The sequence below is a fragment of the Sitodiplosis mosellana genome, unplaced genomic scaffold, assembly GCF_009176505.1.
Source record: "Sitodiplosis mosellana isolate CC-2019 unplaced genomic scaffold, AAFC_SMos_1.0 Smas_scaffold_6226, whole genome shotgun sequence".
In the NCBI taxonomy this organism is placed as follows: domain Eukaryota; kingdom Metazoa; phylum Arthropoda; class Insecta; order Diptera; family Cecidomyiidae; genus Sitodiplosis; species Sitodiplosis mosellana.
This window is the reverse complement of record NW_022601467.1, coordinates 20,665,831-20,692,607: the sequence shown is the minus strand read 5'-3', so window position 1 is coordinate 20,692,607 and position 26,777 is coordinate 20,665,831. Positions and strand designations below refer to the sequence as shown.

The window sequence follows — 26,777 nt, the reverse complement described above, 5'->3', positions numbered from 1 at the left end:
TGACCCCCAACGATTTTTTTGGACCCGTTGCCATTTTCGGACCTTTTTTGTTGTTTTAGTCCTCACTTTTTTCTGGATACCGGTTTTACACTAGATAGAATCGATTTTCGAAAGTGAGGACCTTTTTTTTTTTTTTTTTTGTTCTTCAAATTCGAAATTGCGGACCCCCCCCCCCCCCCGGTCAGCAATTTTTTCGGGAAGAAATTTACACTAGATAAAATTGATTTTTTTGTCCCCCCTTGAATTTTTGGCTTGACCCCCCCTGAATTTTTTGGTGTCAGAATGTATGTTATTGACAGTGACTTTGGTGCAATGCCGTTGGCAATATTGAGTTACAATTAAGACATGGTTGTAATCCTTTTTCCTATCACATTTGCCACAGTCCATCGTCCGGCAATGAAATGAACAAAAATGAATTATTGTTATTTGAAACCGGTACTCGTCAACCAATTCCAACCAGACAAGTCATTTATTCCGAACATTTTACGAGATTAAATCAAAGTGAAAAAATTGATTGAACGAATAAAATGTAAATGACTTTATTTTCGTGGAATTGCTGTTGGATGGAATGAGGCTTGGTATTCGCTGAAGTTTCCCCATAAAATGAATCAGCCAAAATGTTACAACGTACGTTCAATTTGGCCAAGCAAACATACAGACATCGATTCAGTCGACTAATTCACTTGGATTGCTGCACACAAATGGGCAAACCCAAAAAGAAAACGGCATGAAAATTGTAATAAAAACTGGAATATCATAAAACACTTCACAAGTATAATGGGATTATACGTGTGTGTGTGTGTGTGTGTTATATATTGGACATGTGCCGAAAATATACGACGCATATATACGATTGTTGATGGTTGAGTGTATGTCGTCCTTGTTGTCGTTGTTGTTGCTCGGCTGTTGCTGATGATCGCCGGGTCGTAGGACCATTTGGCAAATGTGCGTAATATGGTAAAATGGGCACGAGTTCAGTCAAACATATGGAATGGGCCAAAGCTGATTCGACAATCAATGGAATCATCAAAACGTTAACAATGCACAACTACACGTTTCATCCATTTGCATGCTGTTAAATTGTTTGACAATGTTGAAAACATTCGGTGCGCGCGATGACTATGTTCCACACTACCATCACCACCTTTTTTCCCACTGACATATCACAAAGGCAATCAAATTCCGTGGCCAAAAATTGCATTTCTAAATATTCTTTTGTGACTGTGAGTGCGTATATGTGGATTGGCGGTATGAGAGTGGTTCACTTCCATATGGCCCATTAAAATGAATTATGCACGTTGACAATGAACCAACTGTAAAACGGTTTGAATCGCTCGAAGTAGAATTGGTGTGCATGGCAGTGGCTACGGAAAACATTGCCAAAAGTGTCGTGAATAGTGCGCGGTTTTTCTTTTAACACATACATCCACCCACAAACATTCACATACAACATACTTTAGGCTCGTTCATTTGACTATGTTCGGAGTTGAAATGTATGATTCGTGTTTAATTGTTCATCCAACCACACAAACAAGCAAGCAAGCAAATTAATGATGCTTTGCAAACTATTGCGAATTTTTTTTTCAGTATTTTCGCTTTCGCTTTCATAAACTGAATTCGTTACACTTGAGGGTTTTTATTTTAGCGGGCGGAATAAAAATGGAAAGAATGCGCGTCACACACACAGAGAGAGATATGAACACACACAGTCTGTGCTCAATTTTTTTTTAAGACGCGTGTAAATTGGAGAACGAATCATTAATAATGAGCACAGGCTTTAGGAGAATTATCAAGCGCGATAGAGTGTTGTTAGCCCATAAAAACGTGTGGATTTTCAACAAATAAATTCAATTTTATTGCAGTGAAAAATTTGAACAGTAGCGTAAACAGCAGCTGTCACGATTCATTTGCCATATATTCATGCTCATTCATTCATTCTTGCTTACTTGTGTTTGGTCGGTCGGCTTTCTCCTTCTTTTTGTGCGTTCTTTCTATGGCGGCCGCTCAAACCGATGCACAAACTTAAAATTCAATACCTAAACTCCCGGTATAAATATTCAAAAAAAAAACAACAACTAAATAAATGCATATGGACATTTCAAGCAGCTGATTTTTTTTCCAGCTCTATTTCTCTCACTCTTTCGATTTCATTGTCACTTTTATCTTCGATATATATATACGAAATTCAATGGAAATATCGACACAAACGAGAGGCAACCATCCACAAACGAAAAAAAAACACTCACACACAAACTTGTACAACAACCGAATAGAATTCTCAAAAAAAGAGAATAAAACACTCCCAAGTTCGGCGCAGTACATTTCTTATTCATTGTTTGCTTGTCATTTTAATTTAAATGTAATTTTTATTACTCATATAAATTAGAATGCGCACAATATTTGAAAATGCATTCCATTTTCGACAGCAGACATACCATGCACAGCATATATATACATTTCATCGTCAGTCCCAGAGCGATTGAATTTATTTTAATGTGCATATTTAATCGCATATTAAGAAATTACACCATCTGAATTATTATCATCAGTGTTGTTACTCCAGAAATGTCAGTCAGTCAATCGTTTACAAGATAAACATTCAGAGCGAAACCACACACACACACACTCACAAGAGAGAGAAAAAAACAGACTCAAATTAAATGAATAGAAATAAATCAATGGAAAGTGTTTTTGTTTAGAAACGAAATGCGTCCGGAATGAAAGTTCAACTGGAATGGGCATTTTATCATTGATATGTGACATTCGTGTTGTACGCGATGCTCATTCAAGCCCGATATTTTGTCGATTTAATTGTTGTGCAATGTGAACGGCCAACGAATCACATAAATATAAAAAGAAAACAACAACAAAACAACATGGAAATAACGAATGCTCAAATGAGGGAAAAACAGACGCAACTTGATAATAAATTGCGTGCAATGCGCTCGCATAGGGGACTAACTTAACTCTCAATTTGCTCAAATTTATTTGGTGGATTATTCAATTTGACCGACACAGATCGCGCACGACCAAACGGTAACCAGCTCATTATAAATTCAATTCCTATTTTGCATCTGGTTTGGAAATATCGTGCGCTTGTGAGCGTGTGTTTTTATAGAAAATTTAGAACTTGGAAGAATAGCACACACTGAAAAAACTACACGATCATTTATTACATCGAAGCGAATTGTGTGACAGTAATTAAAAGTGTGGAGAGGAAGCGAGATGCAGATAGAGAGAGAGAGAAAAATGGCAGAGCATAGAATAAGCTGTCGATTAACTTTAATTGACCACGAAACAAGAGCCATGCATAAAACACACATTGAACGCATATTGAACATATGATCACATATAACCTTTCAAGCATAACAATGCCTTAATTAGGCGTCGTTTGTTTGATGGCACAAACTGATGAGTAATATTGATAGGAAAAGCGAACAAAAGTCACGTCAACTTCGTCACCGACACACATCAAGATATCGCACAAAAATAATCATATTTTACAATTCAAGTGTGCAATGTTGTTGATTTTTTTCTTCTCATCACTCATTTCAATTGTTTCAGGCTGAACCCGCTGGACCAATGACACACTCTGACGATGCTCAACGACACTCCCTGAAATTAGCAACATACAAAAAGGTATTGTCAATTAAACACGCTTTTTCCTATTTTAACATGTTTTTTTTCTTCGAAACAACAATAACGAAAATGCATGTCATTTGCGCCAATCAATTTGGGAACTTAAATCCGTGTGCTACTTTCATCTCTAATACCGTGTGTTTTTTTTTAAAATATATTTCGTTCGTGTATTTTTCTTTCCGCACCATGTTTTCGTTGAACCCGATAATCCGCAGGAGTTGTTAGGATGCCCGCATACGGCCAAGAAAATCATGTTGTCGTTGATTCTGCGAACCAACAGCTGGGATGACATTATTGATAACAAACGTGATCGAGCACTAAGTAAATTGTCGAAATTGTTCAACGTTCCAAAGGTTTGTTATATCGCATAAAATCCGTTTTATTTTCACATCAACATGTTGTAAAAGGAGACGATAAAAGAGAGAGAGAAAAAGGAGAGAGAAAACTAGCTAACTAAATAAATCGATTCATTTTGTGTGTATGTCTGTACGTGTACTAGGATTCGATGGTCACAACCAATATTATTCAACGAGAAATTTCGGAAATGGAAAAGAATTCAGTGCAAAAAGGCCAGCATGTACCAAAAAGTGACCGTAAACGTTTCGGAAAACTTGAATTTGTGGTGAGTATATATATCGCGTGGCAAAATCAAACCATTATCATCAATGTAATGTTCTTGTAATTGAATTGAACATGTTCGGTCTCTTTTTTTTATTCTTATTCATTCATTCTTTTCTTTTCTTCTCGACTCCGCTCGGTCTCGATTTTTCATTGGTTAACTTCGAATGCGAAACAGATTGGTTGCAGCGATTACTTCACGACCGGCAGCACAATTGCCAAACGTATGTCGCGTCAAATGGAAGAAAATTTAATTAGCGAAGCGTCCGGATTGAATTTTGACTGGTGGTGCATTTGGGAAAAACAGCCAAATTACCGGTAAATATACACTGAATATTTCGATTCTGTTCGGAAAAATTGCTCAGAAATGGCGAGCAAGTTTCGTTGGATGAAAAATGAAATTGCATTTGATACATTGACATTTTTCAACATAATTGAATTACATTTAGAACGCCGCGAAGCAAACGTGATACCGACAACGCGAACGATGGTTTGGGCGAAGAAGACGACGACGACGATTACTATTATGATGATGAAAATGAGTAAGTTCCGCATTGGATTCGCTGTCAATTCGATTTTAATTTTATGGATTTCTTTCGCACACAATTTTTATGACGTTGCGTCAATTCGACGCATTTTCAATCTTCAGCATTTTCGGTTCAATAAAATTGCTTTTGTTTTTGTGTGACTGAAATTTCTACGTCTTCTTGTTCTCAGAACACCCGATGAACCGGTGACCGAAGTAAAACCAGCAGTCGAAGAACACGATGAACATCCACACCGACACCATCATGGCGACGAGTCGGTATGTAAAATTAATGTAGTATAATCATTTTAGTTGCGGTTTACTTTCCAGCCGCATTTTTCGTGTTTTGTAACGTAGTCAGATTAAAACAAAAATTTCGTTGTTTGAGAAAGAAAAGCAAGAAGAAAGAGTAAAAATTCGAGGCGAAAATCAATAAAAAAAAAATGAATTATGGTGATGTTATGAGAAATTCTCTTTTGTAATGAAACATTTGAATGAGATTTGTAATATGAAAAATTGACCTTATTGCTAGTTATTAACCCTGATTTATTTTCCGGATGATTTCTACCGATTTTCTTTTTTTTCCATTTCGTTTGTTCGAGTGTTTGATACTTTCATTCTTGACACAAATTTAAGAAAAAGTCAAACAACAACTGATCGATAATATTTTCGCTTTATTGAATCTAGGCGATATTATTATTGTATTTTTTGTTTAATCCGATCCATTCACATACGCACAATATAATCGATGCGTTTTCATTTGTGCTCATCGATGAATTTTCTAATATATATTTCCGTAATTATTGTTCTGTTAAACTTATATACTGATCTCATATTAAGCCACAGCATAATGGTTTGGTTTTATTTAGTTTTAAATTAACGAATATAAATTACGTCTTTAAGAAATGGTTCAGAGGTTTATATTGCTTCAAAGTAGCTATTATGTCGATGACATATTACACACATATGAACCCTCTCCCCCCTAAATAATAATGCTAAAATTATACAAAGTAGCAGTACTGAAGTGACAATACTCTTGGTCTCAATCATAATTCTCCCTCTATATTTATATATCACTGTTTATCTGTTTCTGTTTCTATTCCCTTGATACATATTTCACACTGTCATTATGCGTTGTTATTACTTTGCCACTTCTATTAGCAAGACATTTCCCAAGCTTTAACTATAAATCCCATTTGCTGTTCGCATCAATTGATAAATTCTCCACACACATACACACACACTCACTTACTCACTATCTATGTCTCTCTGTCTGTCTGTGCCTTCTTCTAATATACCGGTAGTGTTCTCTCATACATGTTCGCGCGCCCCATCATCAAAACTAAATAGTTTCGCTTCAGCAGAGAGCCCAGGCAAGCAAGCACCATTCGATTGGCTCGCTTACTTGGAAAAAGAAAATCGATATGATTTACTGCGAAATAAAATATTTTATAACAAAAGGATAAAAGAAGAAGTAGAAAAAATGCGCAAAATGAAATCCTCAAGCATCAAAAGAAAACCAACCCATCATTTCTATAATATTTCTCTCTATATATTTTCACCCAAAACATTCATTGGTTCATATAGCTTTCGAAAAAAGATCGCAACGAAAAGTTAATGAGTGAAAAACTAACCGCTTTTGATTCGACCGTTGTGAAAGCGGCTGATCGTAACATCATCGATTTGAAGATGCAACAAACGAATGCCAAGCCAATTGAAACGCAAACCCTGGCCAGTCAACAGTCATCGATTCAGGATGAAGTGACACAATTGAAATCGGTCATTACAAAAACCATTGAAAATAACAATGAAAATGTCAAAGAAGTGGAACAAGAGCTGAAAAAAATTGAGAACGAACGCAAAGCGGCCACTGAAAAGGTCATTTTGACGGATTCATTCGATACAAACAATGATTTTGAGCCAATTGTTGAAACATTCTCCGAAGATGATGCCATTGTCATCAAGCCCAAACAAATGACTGATGTGCGTCCAGCCGAAGCACAAGAAAGTGATTATGTTATCGAAGACAATACGGTTAAAAATGGAAAACTGGCCACTGTTGACATTGACAATGATAAACAAAAGACAGCTATAACCACCACTACCGTCGGTGTGGCCAAGCACAACGAACCGATCATTTATACATCGAACGAATTCGACAATAGCAATATAAATAATAATAAAGGCTTCGATGATGTTACGATAAGTCTCGATACAGTAAAGGTAAGACTCCGTAGTACTCCTCCATCCTCCACAAAAGCACCACAAACACACATCAAATTTCTTTTCATTTGCGATTTCAACAGCAAACAACACAATTTCCTTATCATTATTTCTTTCGTTTCAAAATTTTTGTTCGTAATTCAGCACCAAAATTATCGTTCCTTTCTTTCGTCACACCAAATTTATACCAACTCATATGTATAATTGCGCCTTTTTTCTGAAGGGGTTCATTTTTTTTTTCGCACAAAATATTTCGGATAACACGGTTTTGCATGCCTTTTTGGGTTTTTTTTTCCGTCTTTGGTTGTTGTTTCGTTTGGGTTTTATAACAAAAATGGGTTTTCTTTACATACTACTAACCGAAGAAATGGTGAATGATTCTAATCATTGTGTTTACGTTCAAGTTCATACATTTTTATCATAATAATTATATTTTGTTTTTTTCAAAATGTCAACATTGTATTCATGTTACTAACCGAATACTTTCCATGTTTCCATTTTGTATTTTCCATCGCTCGCTCGCGCGCGCTGCTCAAACTGTACACAAACCGCAATGAAAATACAACAAAAACAAAAATCTTTTCACCATACCACAATTACATATGAAATCATACACACATACACATATACACATACAAAAACAAACAAAATATGCACACATACATGAATAAATTCACTAACTTATGTGGAATGTGCACAATGTCTAACCATCAATAGTCATCATTGGATGTAACACAGCCAACATTGCCATCGTCATCATCGTCATCATTATCTTCATCATCAACTGCTACATTCATAACCACCAAAATCATCTCACAAGAAACACCTTACATTTCGACGACATCAAAACTAAATGCCGACACAACCGAATCACAATCAACAACATTTTCGACAACCGTCGGCCAAGTGTTGGTCAACTCGCCCGTTTCGGTTACAAACAAAATTGAATCGGTCGCCGTCACCAATGTGCCGAGCTCTAGTTCGGAATCGATCACAACTGAAACATCACTTCGCACTAGTGAAGTGACTGCACCCAAAGTAACTTTGCCAGCAAAGGTGATAACAACAATCTGTCTCTCTTTCTCTTCTTCACTCTTTTACACATACTTTATTTCACAATTTCAAACTTTTCTTTTTGCATAGATTTTTGTTCAAGTTCACTTGAGTTAAACTTTAAGTTGGGGTTGATTTATTTTACGACAGATTTTTTGTTTTTTTTTTGCAATTTCTTTAAATTTTCGATTTATACAGATATAGATAAGATTTGTATTCCTTTTGTACACACTGTGAATTTTTTGTAAATAATAACGATTAATTTTGAAGCAAAACTGATGTATGCATGACACAATAGCATAAAACATGATTCTAATTTGTATTCATCTTCTTCCTTTCGGACAATCCGTAATATTTTAGAGCAATGTAGCTGTGGTGACATCAAGCACACAACCAAGCAATGCTGTCGAGGATACATTCGAAACCACTGACAGTGGCCAGTATGATGAGTCAGAATACGATGACGACGATTACGATGATGATGGTTCAAAAATCAGTGTTGCAACACCGACCACACAAAAGGCAACCACACCGGTAAGAGTAGTCTCGTTTTTCCATTCAATGTTGTGGTTTACTGTGCCACACAGGCACAGCGGTGCCTGCTGCTTTAAATGATATAACTAACCTATGAATGATTTGCTCTTTTTATTTCATCATCTTGGTCTCTATCTTTATATCTCATCGACATCCATGCAAAATTTTCGGTTCAGATAACAACAATTCCAATCGCATCTCAGGAAACAACAATACCCGAACGAACGACTGTTCCGATTGTAACAACTTCGTCCACAGCACTGCCTACAACGACCGTTCAACCGACTACAACGACCGAAGCATACGTTGAACCCGAAAATATTAACAATGCACCAGTGATAAAAGCACGATTAATGAAACTTCCCGTCACCGCTGGAAAGACGTTCAATCAAATTGTGCCATTGGACACATTCTATGATGCAGAAGATGGTACCAATTTGAAACTTGAACTATTGGACAAACACGAGAAACCATTGGAGGCAAAATCATGGATTCAATTCAATCCAGATACAAGAAGCATTTATGGATTGTAAGTAGGAGTAAAAACTTTTTGTTTTCGACTGAAAAACCAGAATGGTCAACCAGAATGTGTTTATAATTGGGTTTTTGTGTTTGCATTTTTCTTCTTCAATTTTTTTTTGCAGGCCCCTTGAAGATGCCGTATCGAAGTGGCAATTCAAATTGCGAGCCACAGACAATGCAAATGAGAGTGTGGTCGAATCACTGGATATTACGGTGCAACAGCATAAAGCATATCGAAGCGTGAACCACGAAATCATTATCGCTGTGAATTTGTTGACTGAATTTGCCAGCAATGTTGATTGGGAAATGCATTTGATTAAGGGAATTGTGGATACTTTGGGCGATACGTCTACGTCTAGTGTGCTTGTTCGTGATATTCGATATGGCATTCAGGATTCAAATGCGGCCACATTCATTTATACAAACGAATCATTGCCAAAGGATGTGTGCCCGGAAATGCAACTAAATGAAATTACCGCCAAATTGACACCGACTACACTGAGCAACGCCGTATCACCGCAAATGTCCATCAAATCGATTGAGGGCAAAACAATTGGAACATGTTCGAAACCAGAAACCGTTAAACCAACCGCTCCAAAACCAACGCCACACATGATGAAAAACTATCCACCAATTGCACGAAACCAAGTCGATCGAGTCAATGCAACCATCAACCAATTGCTTGTATTCAAAGTACCATCGGTAAGTGTTCATCATGTCACACACACACACTTTAACTGGTTCAATATTCCAAATCAAAATTTTATATTGCAATGAAATTCTCATGTCATTTCCCAATCACACTATTCAGGATACATTCTACGATCCAGAAGACGGAACTGATTTGGAATTGAACTTGCTCACATATGAACGCAGCAAATTGGATCCCAAATATTGGCTGCAATTCGATTCGAAAAATCAAGAATTTTATGGTGTACCGAAATTTGGCGATGCTGGCCAACGTGAATACGTGTTGGTAGCCGAAGATAAGGAAGGTTTACAGGCAAGCGATGCCCTTGTTGTTGTTGTCAGCCAACCACCACACCGGGAATACAGCACGGCATTCGAATTTACATTGAATATGCCGTACGAAGATTTCAACAATTCACTCTCACAACGTCGTTTCATCGAGCGCATTGCACAGATTTACAACGATCCAACCACCTCGAACATTCAAATCCGTTCCATTCGCAAAATTCATCAAACCGGCTCAACATACGTAACATTCTTCAATACCACACTGCATCGTCCACACAACGTGTGTCCAACTGAAGAAATTGATACGTTGAAGAATATTTTGTTGCACAAAGACGGTTCGATTCGTTCACGTGTCAAAGATATCATCGGAAATGAATTTGATCTCGTTAAAATTCATTTGGCACCGACCGGCCCCTGTTTACCAACCGATCAGAATAAAGTCCTTACCGCGAACATACCAATCAAACCCGATGACAGCGATCCACTCAATTTCAAAGACGATCATCTTCTTACATTCATTCTTCCAGCAGTCATCATATTGGCCATGCTCTTCCTGACTTGTATCATTGCCTGCGTTTTGCATCGCCGTCGAATGACTGGTAAAATGGAGCTTGGTAAGTATGGTAATATCAGCTTTCCATACTAACACAGTTCGCTTTTTACTTGCCAATTGATCCGTGCGGATGGAGAATTTTAATTGTTGCCATCTTTTTCTGCAGCTGGCGATGAGGAGGAACGCAGAGCGTTCCGTTCAAAGGGTATTCCAGTTATCTTCCAAGATGAATTAGACGAAAAACCAGAGATCGGAAACAAATCACCAATCATTCTGAAGGATGAGAAACCACCATTGCTACCACCATCATACAACAGCACAAACCCAGACGGTGAGTCAGCATTTTATCATTGGAATTCAATACATTTTCAATTGAATTGAAAGAAACCAATGATTCTTTTTGACGATAACATTTTAATCGTTTGTCTGTCTCGTTTTGTTTTTTTTTTTCATCGATTTTCAATCAGATCATGAGGATTTAGAAGACTATATACCGCCACCAGCCGTTGCAATGAGCGGACGAGAATCGCGTGGAAAATCACCAGTGACGCCATCATACCGAAAACCGCCACCTTATGTCTCGCCTTAAACCAAACGTCATTCTACATTTAATACTCACACAGGACTAACTTTTATAAGATAATAATTTAGGGTTATCAGTTTTTCGGACGAAGCGAGCCAAATAACAAAACACAACCAACTAAAAATTTGACCACATTTACATAGAAACTCACATAATTTTGTTCGTTTTATTCTTTTTTCTGTTGTATCGTAAGATATATCAAAGCAAGAAAAAAAAAACGAAATGACGAGCAGCTAAATTGAAAAGAAAAACTCTTAAGCTAATCAGAACTGACGTAATTTAGTGCTTATGTGTCACCAAGAGCGAAGCGAGAAGAACTTTGTTCTGCCAGTGATGGCCAGTGTTATGCAATTTGTATATCGAGGTTGAAGATTTGTATTTTTTTTTAATTTGTCTCGTCGTCGTAATGAATTCACCAAATTCAACGTCTCTCATAAAATAACGAAGGAAGAACATAGTAGCATATAGATATATATAGTCTTTTCACTTTTGAGACCATGTGAACCATCGAATTTTATAGTATCTAAAACAAATACACACACACACAATAAAAATCATAATGGATTTAGATTATAACTGAAGGGAAAAATAATGATCATTTGAACACGATTTCAAGTAATTTGTTCTTTCCTTTCGATCGGCGAAAAAACTTCCGATTCATCATTTTGAATTTTTTACAATAATAAATTATACGTCTTTGTGTGTTTTAATTTCATTTTTCAAAGATTATTCTAAACATGAGAAGAATAAGAATAGAAAAACAATCATACAAATTGATTAAAAATCGCTTTCTAAGAGAAAACTATCAAAATTGATTTAAATAAAAATGAAAATTTAGAAATCACAAATATTTAAAAATTGAGACAAAAAAAAATAGGAAAAATCAAATACTATCTCTGAATTGGTAAATAAATCAAAAATGTTAAATAAATTGAGAAAAAAACACATCCATGTGCTTATGTTTGTAATTGGCAAATAGTATTTTATTTGCTTTAATAGCAGAAAACAAAATTAGGAATAACAAAGGATTAATAAAATAATTGATGAATAAAAAGGAAATTGCATGCATCCATTTTAAAATGCGCATATGTAACTGTATACCAATCAAATTTTGAATACAAAAATGTAAAATGAAACGAAAAAGAAAACAGATTATATATCCAAGTCTCTTTCAGTTCTTTGTTTTTTCTTTCTCTTTTGAACGAGGAGCTTAAGATAAACCATTATTATTTCGAACGTTTATCCCAAATTTCTTCGGTTTCTAACTTCTTATAGTTTTATAATAATATGTCATAATATCCAGAATTCACTGCCTCGGGTCAACTGTTTTATAAGCATTTATTCGAATGAAAACAAAAGTAAACATATTATGAGTAATAAAAAACTTAAACGAAATTGATAGATCTAAACAAATGGGATTAAAAACTAATTAATCAAATTAAGTGAGAAATACATTTTGAACGAATGAAAGTAGAAGAAGGAGAACAAATAAAATGACCAAGTACCATACAAAAATGCTGAGAGTTGAAACTGATACATTTTTTTTTCGTGTGTACGTGTGGATTTTTGAATGTCAATCATAAAATTATGGAATTTGTTAAATGTTTGGGCGAGTTTTTCAGCACTGGTCAGCGATTTGAAGAAAATAAAACAACTCCAGAATAAAAAAAAAACAAAAACTAATGACAATGAAATATTTTAGGTGTTAAGTATTTGTAGCGGATAAAATCCCCGTTAATCGTAGAAGTCTTGTAACGTTTTTTGTGTGTGTGAATTCGTAAGCAATTCGAACAATAATCCAAATTTAAATGATATAGTGAATAACAACCATTTTTTGCCAAAAAGATAAACGAGATTTAATGACGATGACCAACAACAAATAATAACAATCATTTTTTTTATATAAAAAACCAAACTGAGTTTCACATTCAAATTCTGGTTTGTTTATTCCAATTTAAACGAAACACAAATTGAAGAGCGAATGTTGTGGAAAAAAAAGTACAAACGAAAAACCCAATTCACTTCATAATCATTCAAACGATGATATTTTAGAACTGCAATCTATTGCAAAATAGATCGATCATTCAACTATTTTTTTAAATGTCGTGCTTCACTCAATCACATTGCGGGTGCTATCTCGTTAGAAAAATGAAAACGAAAACAATCTTTTTCTCTTCTTTCTCACTCGGAGCAAAGCCCGAATAAAAATGTATTTTGGAAATGATATAAATGTATATTTTTTCGATTGCATATTTTCCAATCAGCAAAATCAACAACTCAAGAGGAACGAAAGACATTTTTTTTTAGATAAACGAATAAATATTTCATTGATTTTGCAGTCTATTAAATAGATAAATTTTGAATTGATTGAGCCAAATCGATCGTCTCAAATGAATCTTAATTGAGAGGTGACTCTGAACGCAGAGTTCGGTAATTACACACATAAGTCTACTCGAATAGATCCTAACTCAAGGAAATCCACACACACACACACACACACACACAGAAAAACTCACACACCAACCAATCCACACTATAACTCTCGAATTGTCGTTTGCAAATGAATATCGATGCACAAATTTATGTACATTAGCTCTGGCAACTAGCATTTTTCACACTTAATCATCCTCTGGATTTCCTCCTGTCTTCATTCTAAATATTGAGTAATTTGATCCGGGTTTCGGGCTGTGGTGTCAATGCAACTACTTCACAATGACACCACACACCTCGACCACATTACTATTCTGATTTCGAACGATACTCTCGACTCATTTTATATCCCATTTTTGTTTAGTTTTGATTTGCACATTAGACTGTAAGGTTGTGCGCAATGCGTAAACATATTTCATTTACTGAATGCAAAATATGAGAACAATACATAAATGTTTAAGCATTTAAGCTCTCACATGAGCTCGTGCTCCACACAATTACTAATAGAATAAACTCAAACAGACAGTTTGAGAACAAGAAACAAATAAGCAACAACAAAAATTAAACATGGACATTTTTTTTAAATCAAAATGAATTTATGTTTGCGACTTTATTTAATTAAACAATAAAATTATATGAAATCAACTAAACAAAAAAAAACAACAACGCGAAAAGGGAATACGTGTAGAATTTAATGAAAATAAACCAATAATTATGACATTTCCTATAATATTTAAGGAAAATAAACATAAGGTTACCATTAAAATTGTTTCATTGTGTTTTATTTACTGTGTTCACGCGTTTTTTCGGGATCTAAATCGAAAAAATTGGAATCAAATGCATCGGTCCCTGTTTGCTTCTCTTTATTTCTCTCCTTTGAACATCTTCTTTAAATTGCTTCTCTTTAAAAAAAAATCTGTCCATATATTATTGCATAATAGAAACATGATGTATTTTGAATCTTTCAAAGAGAAAAAAGTCAGATTTTAGCAAAGTTTCAATAGAAACGCTTTTTTTTTCAAAAAAATCTTAAAAATATCGTTTTTATCTCAGAAGAAGGTTGAATTGCGACGAAATTTCTCGAATTCTCTAACGGTCTTCTCTCATATTCAGAGTCGTATACATACCAATACATACCGATACACATATACAACGCACCGCTGACACGCACACATCGGCACAACGCGAAGAAGTGTCAAATATCGTTTAATTGTCTATCACAGTGTTGTTTACCGACCATGTGCATTGACTGTCATGCTATTTGAAACACATTTCGGTTTGCTAACAATTCAGTTTGAGCCCAGATATTTCATTGGAAATGATTATTTTATCGTGGATTCAAGCCCAATTTTAAACATCAATTTGTTATTTTATTCGAAGGTAAGTAGTTCACTTCTAGTGAAATAGTTTGATGTGTCACACGAACAAATCCAACGTGACTATCATTTATACCGACGGACTTTCAATAAACAAATGTATCTTTTCAGTGGAAATATGGCAAAGAATCAGTTTAAGAAGCCGAATCAGCCGACGGACCATAAAAAAGTTGATTTGAAGAAGAAAGACAAATTCGCCACAAAATTGAAGAGCAAATTAAAATCGGCGATATTCAATGAACAGAATAAGGCGACCGAAAGTTTGATAACGGAAGCCAAAACACAGAGATCGCATGCAAAATTCAATATCCCAAGTGTACCATCGACAAGTGGATTTAAGCCGAAGGCTGACCAAAATGTGCCTATTAAGCCAAATAAAATAGAAAAGAAGTCAAAACCATTCAATAAAACTGCTGAAAATGTTAAAGAAAATGGCATACAGAACGGTGGCCAGAAAAAATTCAGTGGAAATAGTAAAACCAATCAGAAATTAAAGAATGATCAACCGACATCCAACGAAATAAACAAAAATTCATCGGATAAGGTGGTGAACGAGGCCAAGAAAACGGAACCATTGCCAGACAAAGTAAAGCAGAAGAAAAAGAAGCAAAAAAAGAAGAAGAAACAGAACTTGACAGAAGGTACTTCAACAGTTCAAGTCACATCGAAATCATGTGATGGTAAAGACATTACGGGTAAAACCAAACGAAAGGGTGACGATGCTAAAGTAACTAACAAATACTCTGGAAAGAAGCGATTCAAAACAGTCGCTGGTTTTGTGGAAACAAATGCCAACGATGAAGAAGAAACGAAATTAGTTGAAGAAAAGTTGAAACAAAAGAAGGAAAAGAAAGAGAAGAAGAAATTAAATCAGCAGCAGGAAAATGTAAATGCACCAAAAATTAAAGTACACAATGTTGAGGATAGCAATGTCAATGGATCGGGTAGCAATTCAGACAGCGAAGCGGACAGTTATATTGACAAATTCTTTGGTGGTGGCGATAATTTCGATGAGAATCACATTTATTCGCTGGATGAAATCGAGGCCGATCGTCAGAATGGTTTTTTATCAAAGGCTTCTGGGGAAGTAACTGAGTCAGACGAAACCGCTTCCTCAGAAGATACGACACCGATCAACAAGAAAAACAAGAAAAATAAGAAGAAGCAAAAGAAGCAGTCGAACGAGACAGCAAAGCTGGAGAATAGTTCGCCAAAGAATAAATTGGTTAGTTACACGCAAGATGAAGATGAAGATGAAGGAGAATACGATTTTGATGATTATATGTGGCCAGAAGAGGATGAGGAAGATGGGTACACTGAAAGTGACTATGATGACAATGACATGATGTACGGATCGGATTCCGAAATTTCATTGGGCTCTGAAGCCATTGAAGTGTCATCGGATGATTCATACGAGTGCGAGTCCACTGACATTGAATCGATGGATGAATACGAAGATGATAGTACTTATGACGGCTACGAAGAGCACAATTCAGATTCATACAGTGATTGTGGTGAACATTCAAGCGCCAGCAGTGGCGATACATATGATGACTTTATGCACCGTCGACGATATGATGATGACCATAGTTCAAGTGACGATCACGAGTACACGAGTGAGTTTCAGTTTCAGTTCAAGTTCATTTTTCTAACAAAAAGAACCTTTTTATTCAGTAAATAATCTTACCTTCAACAAGTGACAATCTCTCTCTTTAAAACTCCATATTTTGTTCTAAAGTTCAATGTTTCCTTACAAAAAAAGTCGTCATATTTTCAATCAATTCTCTTCAAAAATCCATTTTGCCCATTTGCTCTCTCTTTCTTCAAAAATAACAAGAATCATTCAGTTTATGTTTTTAACACTTTATTTGATAAATTTTTAAATTTCGAACTACATTGAAATTGATTGCGCTGGTATGCACTTCAATCGAATAGAAATCAATTAGGATTTTATTGTTGTTGTTGTTGTTTGCTTCTTTGTTTTGTTGTTGTTGTTGTTTATGATAATTCCATGCGGTGTTTTGCATTGTGACCGAAAAACGCATTACCTAACATGACTTGATTAAGACTCTAGTGGTGTTCTTCGTCCTTTTCATTTGGATCAACGTAGTCGGGTTGAATTTCTGGGATGTGTGGCCAGTATGTTGGTCGATTGATTGGATCCAATGCCAAATCTGGATGAGCATCACGGAAGTCTTCCAATGTCATCTGTCCGTATGGCAACAAACCCTTGATACGTTCCACTTCGGCTTTATTCTTGGCAATACGTTCTTCTGATTCCTTTTTGAACGCAGCAATTTCTTGTGTCACCTGCGAACGCAACTTGTCAACCTCCGATGACAAAGTGTCAGCTGGGTATGGAACTTTCAACGATTCATAAGCCTTTTGGAATGAATCAACCAATGCAGCATTTGGGATTTTATTTTTGTATGCGGCCCAATCGATTTTCGGTGATTGCTCTGGGTTGGCGAGCACAGCACGAAGATATTTGTCACTGCGTGACTTGAATGCCATGAAATTGGTCTTCTGAGCTACTGGTACACGCTCAGAAAGTGCGGCCCAATTAACGCTCGATTGAGAAATACGTTTTGCTGCCATCGTTTTCGATTTCCTATCGCAACAATCAAAAATGAAAATTCCAAAATTTTATTACTTACGTAATACACAGAATAGAGAGAAATTGTTGTGTGAAATAAATGTTCACAGCAACTTACTTACACCTCGCAGTCAATACGACAGATAGACTTTTTTATTCTAGAGGGTTAGGTTATGTAATCGATTTTTCTTCTTTTGTCGCTGTCAACACACAGAGATAAAGTGTCACACGACGTCGCCATCTTGGAAAAAAAACATACCACCAACCAAAAATACACACCGGTTTCAGTTCGTACAATCTGTACTATCGATAATATTTGGATGTTTTTCTGTTACATTCATTGAATTGGATTTTGATTAATTTCATAATTTTACGAAATATTTTTTATTCGTTTTTTATTTTCGATATTTCAGATAGCGCTTATGATGACATCCGTATTGCTCAAGGAACGGCTTCAACTCATAAAATTACCGATAAACGTATAAAATTATTCGAAAATGACACCGAATCGCGTATTATTGAAGTGCCAAAAAGTGATTCAGACGATGATAGCTGTGTGGAGTTGGTCCCAATGAGTGTGAACAAATCCAAATTCCTGCGAATGGAGCGTGAGAAAATGGTTATCAAAGAAATACAACAAAAGGAAAAACTATTGACTGAAGAGCAAAAACGGTTGGCATATGAGAAAAGTGTTGAAGACTATTACAATATGGATAATTTGAATAGGAGTATGTCGTCATCGGAGGATAATAACACTCAAAATGATTCGGTGACATTTTTGAAATGTTCGAAGAAATCCAATCATTCATCATTGGATTGGCTGGACGACAATGGGCAACCATCGAATGAAGAAGAACTTGACATCATTTACCCAAAAGCCAGTTCAAAGAAAGTGGTCGTTGTGTCTATTCCAGATCCCAATGAAGATAAATCAAAGCCTAAGATAAATCAGACTAGGCCAAATGTAGTTCAATCAAACAAAATGGAGGTCGAAATGAATCAGAGCTTTAACGCCTCAGTAAGTTCTAACGAGAATGGTGTGCTACAAAGTGACACAGAGGAAGAGATACAGGAAGATGAAGAAACTTCTCCTGAACCAATGGAAATTGCCGATGCAAGAGATACCGAGCCCAAATTCTTTAACTCAGTAAATTCGCGACATGTTCTTCTGCTATTGCGAAAAACACTGCATTTCCATGGAAGTTTGCATGTGAAGCTGATTGCCGGCAAAGCAACTGCTTCTGGCTACGAGCTCCAGCCCAACAAAACGGTTACAGTACATTCACCGCGTGGTCATGGTTTGATTTGCCTGATTCCAACATCAAATACAGCCGCCGCTCAAACAAATTTGAAAGCACTCGACCATTTGAAAGATGATTTTTACTTGCAAGACCTCAACTACTTGAAAGAAGTATTTGACTGTGGCAACGATGCAATTCTTTTGTTGGAACGTGATCAAACCAACAAAGGTGTGAATATGATCGAACGATACATGCGCGAAACTGTATTCCCGAACATCAACGCATTTAACAACGAAAGCCCATTCTATAGCAGCGAATTTGTGTTGCGTTGCAAATTTTTAAATGAACCAGCCAACGGATTGGTATTGAACGAAGAATGGTTAACATTAAGTTTGAGAGACGATTCGAAGCTTATAACAATTGGTGGCAAAGGTGTGGGAAAATCAACATTCGTTCGACACTTGATCAATTCCAATTTTGATAAATTCAAAAAATTCTTGTTCATCGACTTGGATATCGGGCAACCAGAGCTGTTTGTGCCACAAACATTGAGCGCAACGGTTGTCACTGAACCAATTCTCGGGCCCGGCTACTTGCAAAATGTTAAACCAGCCAAAGCAGTTTTATTCGGTGATATCAACATTCTGCCCGATCCCATTAAATACTGGCGCTGTGTGGCCGAAATTCACAAATTTTGTTCGTCAAACGAAGAATTTGCGAAAATTCCTTGGGTCATCAACACAATGGGCTACAGTCGTGGTTTTGGCAGTGAACTGATAGCGTGCATTTTGAAAATATTCAAACCGACCGATTTGGTTCAGATCCAAAGTCGATTAGCCATGGAGAATTTTGATCAAATCATGAAGACTGCTGTAGTTAATGGCTTTAAATTTAATGTTTTCAAAAGTGAAATGAAGCAAATCAAGGATAGCTGCAAGTACACAACACACGTGTTCAATGCAGCCCGAGGCAAAGGCAATCACAAGCAGGTGGACATGAATGCAAAAGACATTCGATACACTATGATTCTGGCCAAATTGGGCAACTGCCTGAAATTCAACTCCGATTGGCTCACCAGCGTTAAACCATTCGAGTAAGATTCACTTTTTGCTAACTGATTTAAATACTCTTTAAATTTTATTGAAATTTACGGAATATTTTTGGTTAATCATTTCAGGGCGTCGCTCAACGATTTAAGTGTTCTCGTGACAAGCGGCGAAGAGATCAATCCTTCGGATTATTTGGATTTGTTGAACGGTAATCTAGTCTATTTGTGTGAGAAACGTGCGGACAATGAAAATGACATCGTTGATTGCCATGGAATAGGTAAATTTAATTTGATACACTGTTTAATGAAATTCATTCTGAAATGTTTAATTGAATGTTCGCAGGTATTGTTCGAAGTGTTGATGCAACAACAAATAAATTGTATCTCCTATCAATGATCCCATTGTCTGAATTGGTTAGCGTAAATGTGCTTGCAATCGGTGCCATTCCATTGCCATCAGCGGTATTTCTGAATCAACACAGTCAAATTCGTGGTGCCGTACCGTATGTTTACAACTCCGATAAGTTCGTTGGATCCAAGCAAGTGGCTCATCATATTTTCCGTGCTGAAAGCAATCGCAACAATAAACCCATCAAACTTATGGAAGAATGAGAAGAATATTAATTGTATCTTGACCATCAGTTCCTTTTTTTTTGGACATTATTGCATTTTTTGGAAGAAAATTAAATAAAATAAACCACGATTCATATCAATTTTCAAAGCGATCGTTTCAATTCCCAAATTGTGAATCATCCAAAATGTGTGCGATAAGAAGTGAATAGAATTTGCAATACCGACTTTTTTTCTGGTTCCTTTGGCTAAGGTGTCGCTACCAACGTTAAGACGTAGTTGAACTACAACAGTCGTAGAGGCATTCCGTTTTTGATATTGCAATGTTGGCTGCCGTCCAAAAAGACATTTACGATTGCACTATTCCGGCATTGCAAAAATACGACGAACACCTAAATCAAGTTCAATGTATTTGTGTTTGTCATGAGTGTTGACTGTGAATCTCTGTGTCCAATTAATTAAGTCATCAATTTTTCTAAGAAAACAAAACACATTTCGTTCGTTTTTGTGTGTTTATTTTGCATTTAAAACTTTTCGAAATTTTTAGTTGCATTAAGTTTTCCATTCGAAAAACAAACTCAGCTATAAGTATTGTGTAGTGCGATTTTAACGAGAACAAAAAAAAGCGACATCGAAAGAAAGAAGGAATTCATACACCGAATACACGAAAAAAAAAGAAAGAATCGACGGCAAAGTAAATTTTTTTTTTGAACGGCAAATTTTTTTATTATTTTAATTTCATACATTTTTTCTATCTCTGTTTATCTCATAAAATAATAAGAAAAACAAAACGTATGCGTTTCGAACATCGTCTGCGAATTAAAATCAAATAAATCGAAAACGAAATACAGCAAGGTATTCGATAAGCATACTATATTTGTGAGTTTTCGAACAAACAAACAAACAAACAACAACAAAAAAACGAGATAAAAAAAAATCAAGTAATTTTATTATTGCATGTGGTGAAGGCTTTCTTGCAAGTAATGTGGTGTTTTTCATGCGACTTTGCTTCAACTAATACAGGTATATTTAGGATTCGCTTAAATAAAAAAAACCAAAATAAATACAAAACAAACTGTTTATTTGCGAGACATTTGATCATGCATTCGATGATGATTCATCGTTCGTCTCCTGTAATCGCCTTATTTTGTGTGTGTTTTTCAAAAATGTGATTTTGATCGTTGGCCATAGAAATAGACTAACGTTAGTCATTTGTGTGTGAATCAAACACGATACATACATCCTTATCACAGCATGAATGCCTCAGGCATTCAGGTGATAGGAACCCAATGGAATTGTTTTCTTTTTCTTTGCATTCGAAGAAAAGCGGTTTCTTGGTGCAGTCAATTCAAATATGCAAATGAACTGATGATCATTTTGTGGCCACTTTCAAAACACATTCGAATTCATTGAACAAGTTTGTTTTTGTTTAGTATTTAAAAGAGTTTACAGTTTATCGTGTCGCTGCTTAAATATTTTCCGCTGTTTCTAACTATTCGCTTGAAATAACAAATGGTGCTGTGGTCAATACCTTTTCGTACTCGTCCATCTGGCTGATGCATTTCTTTTCCTACGATTTTAAAACTTTAGATTAGAAATCGTGATTCTAACCGAGTGGTTCAAATTATATAACCCAAAAAAAAACTAGAGAGATATTAACAATTTTCTATGTAGTTATCAATTAATTGATTCGATCGCATTAAAAAAATATTTAAAAGCGGTGAACAACGTGAATAAAATTCGCAAGAGAACGACGACAATGATGACAACGGCAATCAATCAGAATCAATGTGTGTAGCGCATGAATTTACAGATTGTTGCAATGTTTTTCCGAACCGATCATTTCGATAGATTGCTAGAAATAGACTTTGACGTTCATATCTCTCACTCTTTCTTGTTAGTATTTAAAGCAACCGAATAGTGAGTTGTTTACATCGATGGTAAGAAAACGGAACGGTAAAAATCAGGATATTCAACAGTTTAAAAACAATAAAAAGAAAATCTTCATCTCTCTTTGATTCGGTTAATTTCGGTGTAGTATTTTGACAGTTGCTTCACCTGTCAGTCAGTCAAATCGGTATTTGCCTATGTGTGTGTATTTGACTTTTTTGAACGTAAAATATTTCACAGACATTCGCGCCGAAAGCGTAACGTTTATGAATCGGGTTTTTTTTTCATCACTCTCTCTCTGTCCGTACGTAGTCAAAAGCTGTCAAACGTAGGGTTAGCCATATCATACTTGAACATTCGAATTTCAGTTTAACGTTACGATTGAACATCGGTTTGATTTTATTTGGTATATTAAAAGATGCTGGTTCTTTTTTTATTCGTTGAAATTATTTGTACAAAAACCAATTTTAAGATTAACTTGCGTCAAATCATGTAGTCAATGTGAATATAAAATTGGTATTTTTATCGGGTAATATTGTCGGTCGGTTGAGTGAGATAGTTGGTACAAGCGATTATCGAACCCTGTGTCAGATTCTTTTGGTTGGATTGGAAAAAGCCGTACGTTTCCAAAATGGCGACAAGGCGTTGTTCTTACACAAATACACACTGAATCACACAGAGTGCGAGAGGGCGCACAAGTAGCAGTTTTTTTTTTATTAAAATTTTTTTTAGTAGCAGCAGTGAAAATATCAAAATCACGAAACAATAATTAATTAAAAAGTGTACAAATTAAGTTTCAACCAGAATTCCGTACATTTAATTTAGCAAAAACGAAACAAAAACCGACCGTCTTTTGTGTAAACTCGTAACATTTAGTTCCAAGACAACTTTATATTATTCTGCATAATAAAATAAAAACCTCCATTATAAAAAAAAGGTATCTAAGAAAGAATTTTTGTGTGATTGTGTGATAAATGATACACTTTGAGCTATGGAGAAAAGAGAGAAAAAGAAGAGAGAGAAAAAATGTGATACGAAGTTGCAGACTTCTTACGAATTCTTGTGACGAGTTTGTTGTTATAAAACTTACATTCATTTATTACGAGAGCTCAGGCATTCGATAAATAGTATATTTTCTTCCCTTTTGGTATGCCTTGAGGTGACGAAGCGATTGATGCAAGAAGAAAAAAAAAGTATAAATCTACGAGAAAAAAAGGTATCCAAAAGACACAAAAATTGAGAGTTTCTCTAGCCGAACGGCCAAGGAACCCCGAAGAGAAGGAAAAAAACCTCACATTAGCAAAGCAATAAAAAAAAGTGTAGACGATCAGGAATGTGTGAAGCTGAATCAACTAGTTGACATCGCATTTCGTTTGTCCAAACCCAAAATCCACATAGTTGAATCAATTTCTGCATTTATATTTACGAATCGGAAGCGAAATAAAGCCTTTTTTTGTGTTATCGGTAGAGAAATTGTAGCGAATTAATCATTTTTTTTTTCTTTCGAAAATTTCTCTCATTCTCTCTATTGCTCTTGGAGAAAATTAACCACATAGAAAATTCATCTGTTGCATACATTTGATGTATGCGTTCATTTTTCATTTTTTTGAAGTGTTGAATCAATTAAGCAACTGAAAAAATTGAAACAGAAAAAAATACGTTCGATCGATGGTCGATGGTGTTAATAATTTATCATGGATAAAAAATAATTGAAAGAAACCGAAAAAAAAAACAGCAACCAAGAATTGCATCCAGCGAAAAAGCATTTTTTTTTATTGTTTTGTTTGTTATTTTTCTTCATTTTGAATTTTTAGAACCAATGGCGGCCATCCGCAAAAAATTAGTTATCGTGGGAGACGGTGCCTGTGGTAAAACTTGCCTATTAATCGTGTTTAGCAAAGATCAGTTTCCAGAAGTGTATGTACCAACAGTATTTGAGAATTATGTGGCTGATATCGAAGTCGATGGCAAGACGGTAAGTCGCATTAATTGCTTTTCATACGTATAGATTCTCTTCGCTTTTTTTTGTTGTCGTTTCATTCGTTCTTCCATTCAATTGAGTTGAGTGAGTGCAGCGGTATTTGTAGATTTGCCAACATTCCAATCTTGTTTGCATGCGTGAGCTTATACATTCGGATTTGCGTTTCCTTTTCAAACTCATTGCAAGGAGCAAAAAAAAATGAGACGAAAATGTCATTCAGAAAAGAATAGGAAAAGGCGTGAATTACTTTTTTCCTTCTTCTTCTTCTATTTTTCTGCTATATCGCATTGTGCGATTGTGTGTTTGTATGTGATCCAATTATTCCTTAATGCCGAATGACAAGGAGAAATTGAAGTCTCAGCAACGAATTAAGTAAAAGAAATTGAGTGTGAGGGAGAGAGAGAGAGAGAAAAACAAAACAGTCAACAAAATCGACGATATTCCAAGTAAGCAGAGAGTCATTGATGAAATCATCAGTCATTTGTTGACGTTATCGTACTTTTTTTTCATTTCGGTTATGACACCAACGAAATAAGAAGTGTTTTTTTTAAATAATCAAGTCAGTACATGGCCATACGAGTAAATACAGACATGAACTTATCATATATTTCATACGATATTTCAGTAGCAGAGCTTCCATTACGGCCATTGGCGCTGGCTGTATTGTTGTTGTTGTCGTCGTCGTCGTCGCTGAACACATATGTATGTTCTGTCGGCATGTATATACATATGCGTTTCAGTTTATTTTAAAAGAGCAAATCGTATAGAAAATTATGATAGAGAAAAAAAGAGCGTATAAGAACCTACATTACAGCACACAGAGTCGGTCCAATGCCTTGATATTCCTTTTATACATGGAATAGAGAAAAAGAGAGAGAGAGAGAGAGAGAGAGAGAGGTGAAAAGAATCAAGTGTCGCACGTTAGACTATTATAGTGTGGCGAATTTTTCCGAGAAATTGTCATACGACAGCAAACATTTTTAATTGTGATCTCAAAACTGTAGGATTTTTTTAAAGGAACTTTACACCCTAAAGTTGTTTTGACGCTTAATCAGTGTTTGCATGGCCGTCGTTGTAGCCACTGCTGCCGCGCCGTCAATGTTTCTGTTACTCCTTGGCCGAACGCAGTCTCGGGCCTTTTCTTCTTTCAGTACGATGTAAGCGTGTGCAAATTACTAAATTAATATTTATTGATTATAATTATTGCAGATTAAACGCCAATCCAACGTGTAATTCACTCTTATTTACGCACTCAATCAATTATTATTGTCAATTTACTAACATGTGCACGCACACATTCAATAACCGGTCAGGCACGCGCGTTATGCGGCCGCTATGATCATTATTATTGTTATTTTGTGGCGAGAGAGAGAGAGTGCGTGTGCATTGAAATGCAGTGAAGAAAGACGGTGGAGAGCATGAAAAGTAACCGAGAGCTGTTGATTCATTTGACATTGTAATGAACAACAATGATTTTCGGTATGTCTTTTGCGCATGGACGGATCGGCATCGAATCGCGTGAGCCTGTATGAGCCAATGCTCATGCGATGTTATCTTTTCATTAATCCCCACAAAAGTGAATTCTCTCTCTCTCTCTCTCTCTCTCTCTCTTGGTGTGTCTATGTGGATGTGTGTTAGTTGTCGATTTCTTGGAAATTGATTTGCTCATATGCAAATTGGGTGCAAAATACGCAACATATGAACACCGCATATTTTCACCCATTTACATAGACGCCGAATAAATTATAATGATTGAAGTCGTTCAACGCGCTCATTCATTCGTTCACTCATAATGCACAAAGTCATTCGGTTCATATGACATTGTTTGATGTTTATAGTGGCGTATACGATCCAGATATGTAGAGAGAAGAGAAAAAAAATGCTCTTGCACCAAGAAATTAGATCATTCTGACTGGACATTAGTCACGTTATATAACGTTGCATTCCCCCGGATAACACATATATACACACATACACATCAACTATATTCAATACATTGTTGTTGGGACCCAAAGCGCGTACAATGAGTGCACTTTGATGGAAATCGATGTCTTATTGTGGTCATGGCTTTATGGATGCATAGAAAATTATGATTTTGCATTTTGAAGAAGAAAAAAATAACGACGAAGAACAAGCATACACACACACACACACACACACATACACACACTCCATGAATTAACTCTTCATGTGCATGGATGCAGAACGCGCATACGTGTATTTGCGTCTCTTTTTGTTGAGCGCATAAACTTGTTTCTTATCTCATCTCTTTCTCGTTATTCTTGTTTAAACAGTTTATTGCATTTTTAACGATGTCTCGGTCGATGGGTTCTTTCGTTCAATTTGATTTTATTTTTCTTGTTCCCTTCCTCTCTCTCTCTCTCTCTCTCTCTCTCTCTCTCTCTCTCTCTCTCTC

The 26,777-nt window shown here is 35.8% G+C and overlaps 6 protein-coding genes across 27 annotated transcripts in view; 3 read left to right on the top strand and 3 right to left on the bottom strand.

Annotated features, from left to right (window-relative positions):
* The window catches only part of LOC129578779 (uncharacterized), a 66,290-nt gene extending 53,382 nt beyond the window's left edge, over nt 1-12,908 (top strand). For 5 of the 14 annotated variants that reach the window (XM_055467868.1, XM_055467867.1, XM_055467869.1 and 2 more), the window contains 14 exons: nt 3,565-3,639; nt 3,855-3,992; nt 4,139-4,261; nt 4,436-4,575; nt 4,707-4,799; nt 4,975-5,062; nt 6,371-7,006; nt 7,724-8,062; nt 8,420-8,593; nt 8,770-9,122; nt 9,238-9,817; nt 9,927-10,716; nt 10,813-10,977; nt 11,114-12,908. In XM_055467868.1, coding sequence (XP_055323843.1) covers nt 3,565-3,639; nt 3,855-3,992; nt 4,139-4,261; nt 4,436-4,575; nt 4,707-4,799; nt 4,975-5,062; nt 6,371-7,006; nt 7,724-8,062; nt 8,420-8,593; nt 8,770-9,122; nt 9,238-9,817; nt 9,927-10,716; nt 10,813-10,977; nt 11,114-11,235 — 3,816 coding nt within the window. In that variant the 3' untranslated portion in view covers nt 11,236-12,908. The remainder of the gene's footprint in view (nt 1-3,564; nt 3,640-3,854; nt 3,993-4,138; nt 4,262-4,435; nt 4,576-4,706; nt 4,800-4,974; nt 5,063-6,370; nt 7,007-7,723; nt 8,063-8,419; nt 8,594-8,769; nt 9,123-9,237; nt 9,818-9,926; nt 10,717-10,812; nt 10,978-11,113) is intronic. The other 9 variants (XM_055467878.1, XM_055467881.1, XM_055467879.1 and 6 more) reach the window with 3 other exon arrangements.
* Nucleotides 1-26,777, bottom strand: part of LOC129578778 (mediator of RNA polymerase II transcription subunit 14) — a 310,854-nt gene that overhangs the window by 85,845 nt on the left and 198,232 nt on the right. The window lies entirely within an intron of this gene.
* Nucleotides 1-26,777, bottom strand: part of LOC129578805 (uncharacterized) — a 298,644-nt gene that overhangs the window by 85,845 nt on the left and 186,022 nt on the right. The gene's annotated exons all lie outside the window — the stretch shown is intronic.
* LOC129578780 (polynucleotide 5'-hydroxyl-kinase NOL9) lies at nt 14,836-20,641 on the top strand. Its single transcript, XM_055467882.1, has 5 exons — nt 14,836-15,039; nt 15,147-16,651; nt 18,045-19,965; nt 20,050-20,198; nt 20,264-20,641. The coding sequence occupies exons 2-5, from the start codon at nt 15,154-15,156 to the stop codon at nt 20,530-20,532; spliced, it is 3,837 nt and encodes a 1,278-aa protein (XP_055323857.1). The 5' UTR covers nt 14,836-15,039; nt 15,147-15,153; the 3' UTR covers nt 20,533-20,641.
* On the bottom strand, nt 16,878-17,885 carry LOC129578825 (ATP synthase subunit d, mitochondrial). 2 transcript variants are annotated; one of them, XM_055468000.1, is made up of 2 exons: nt 17,750-17,885; nt 16,878-17,646 (listed from the first exon to the last, which is right to left on the bottom strand). In XM_055468000.1, exon 2 carries the CDS (start codon nt 17,631-17,633, stop codon nt 17,106-17,108), a length of 528 nt encoding a protein of 175 aa, XP_055323975.1. In that variant the 5' UTR covers nt 17,634-17,646; nt 17,750-17,885; the 3' UTR covers nt 16,878-17,105. The 2 variants fall into 2 exon arrangements, with proteins under 2 accessions (XP_055323975.1, XP_055323976.1); XM_055468001.1 differs by having other exon boundaries at nt 17,754-17,876.
* LOC129578822 (ras-like GTP-binding protein Rho1) overlaps nt 20,783-26,777 on the top strand; it is an 8,758-nt gene continuing 2,763 nt past the window's right edge. The window contains exons 1-4 of one of the 8 annotated variants that reach the window (XM_055467987.1): nt 20,866-21,184; nt 21,272-21,345; nt 21,459-21,513; nt 24,195-24,355. In XM_055467987.1, coding sequence (XP_055323962.1) covers nt 21,474-21,513; nt 24,195-24,355 — 201 coding nt within the window. In that variant the 5' untranslated portion in view covers nt 20,866-21,184; nt 21,272-21,345; nt 21,459-21,473. Of the gene's footprint in view, nt 21,185-21,271; nt 21,370-21,432; nt 21,514-23,009; nt 23,318-23,421; nt 23,597-23,660; nt 23,845-24,194; nt 24,356-26,777 lie in introns of those variants that run through there. The other 7 variants (XM_055467988.1, XM_055467989.1, XM_055467986.1 and 4 more) reach the window with 7 other exon arrangements.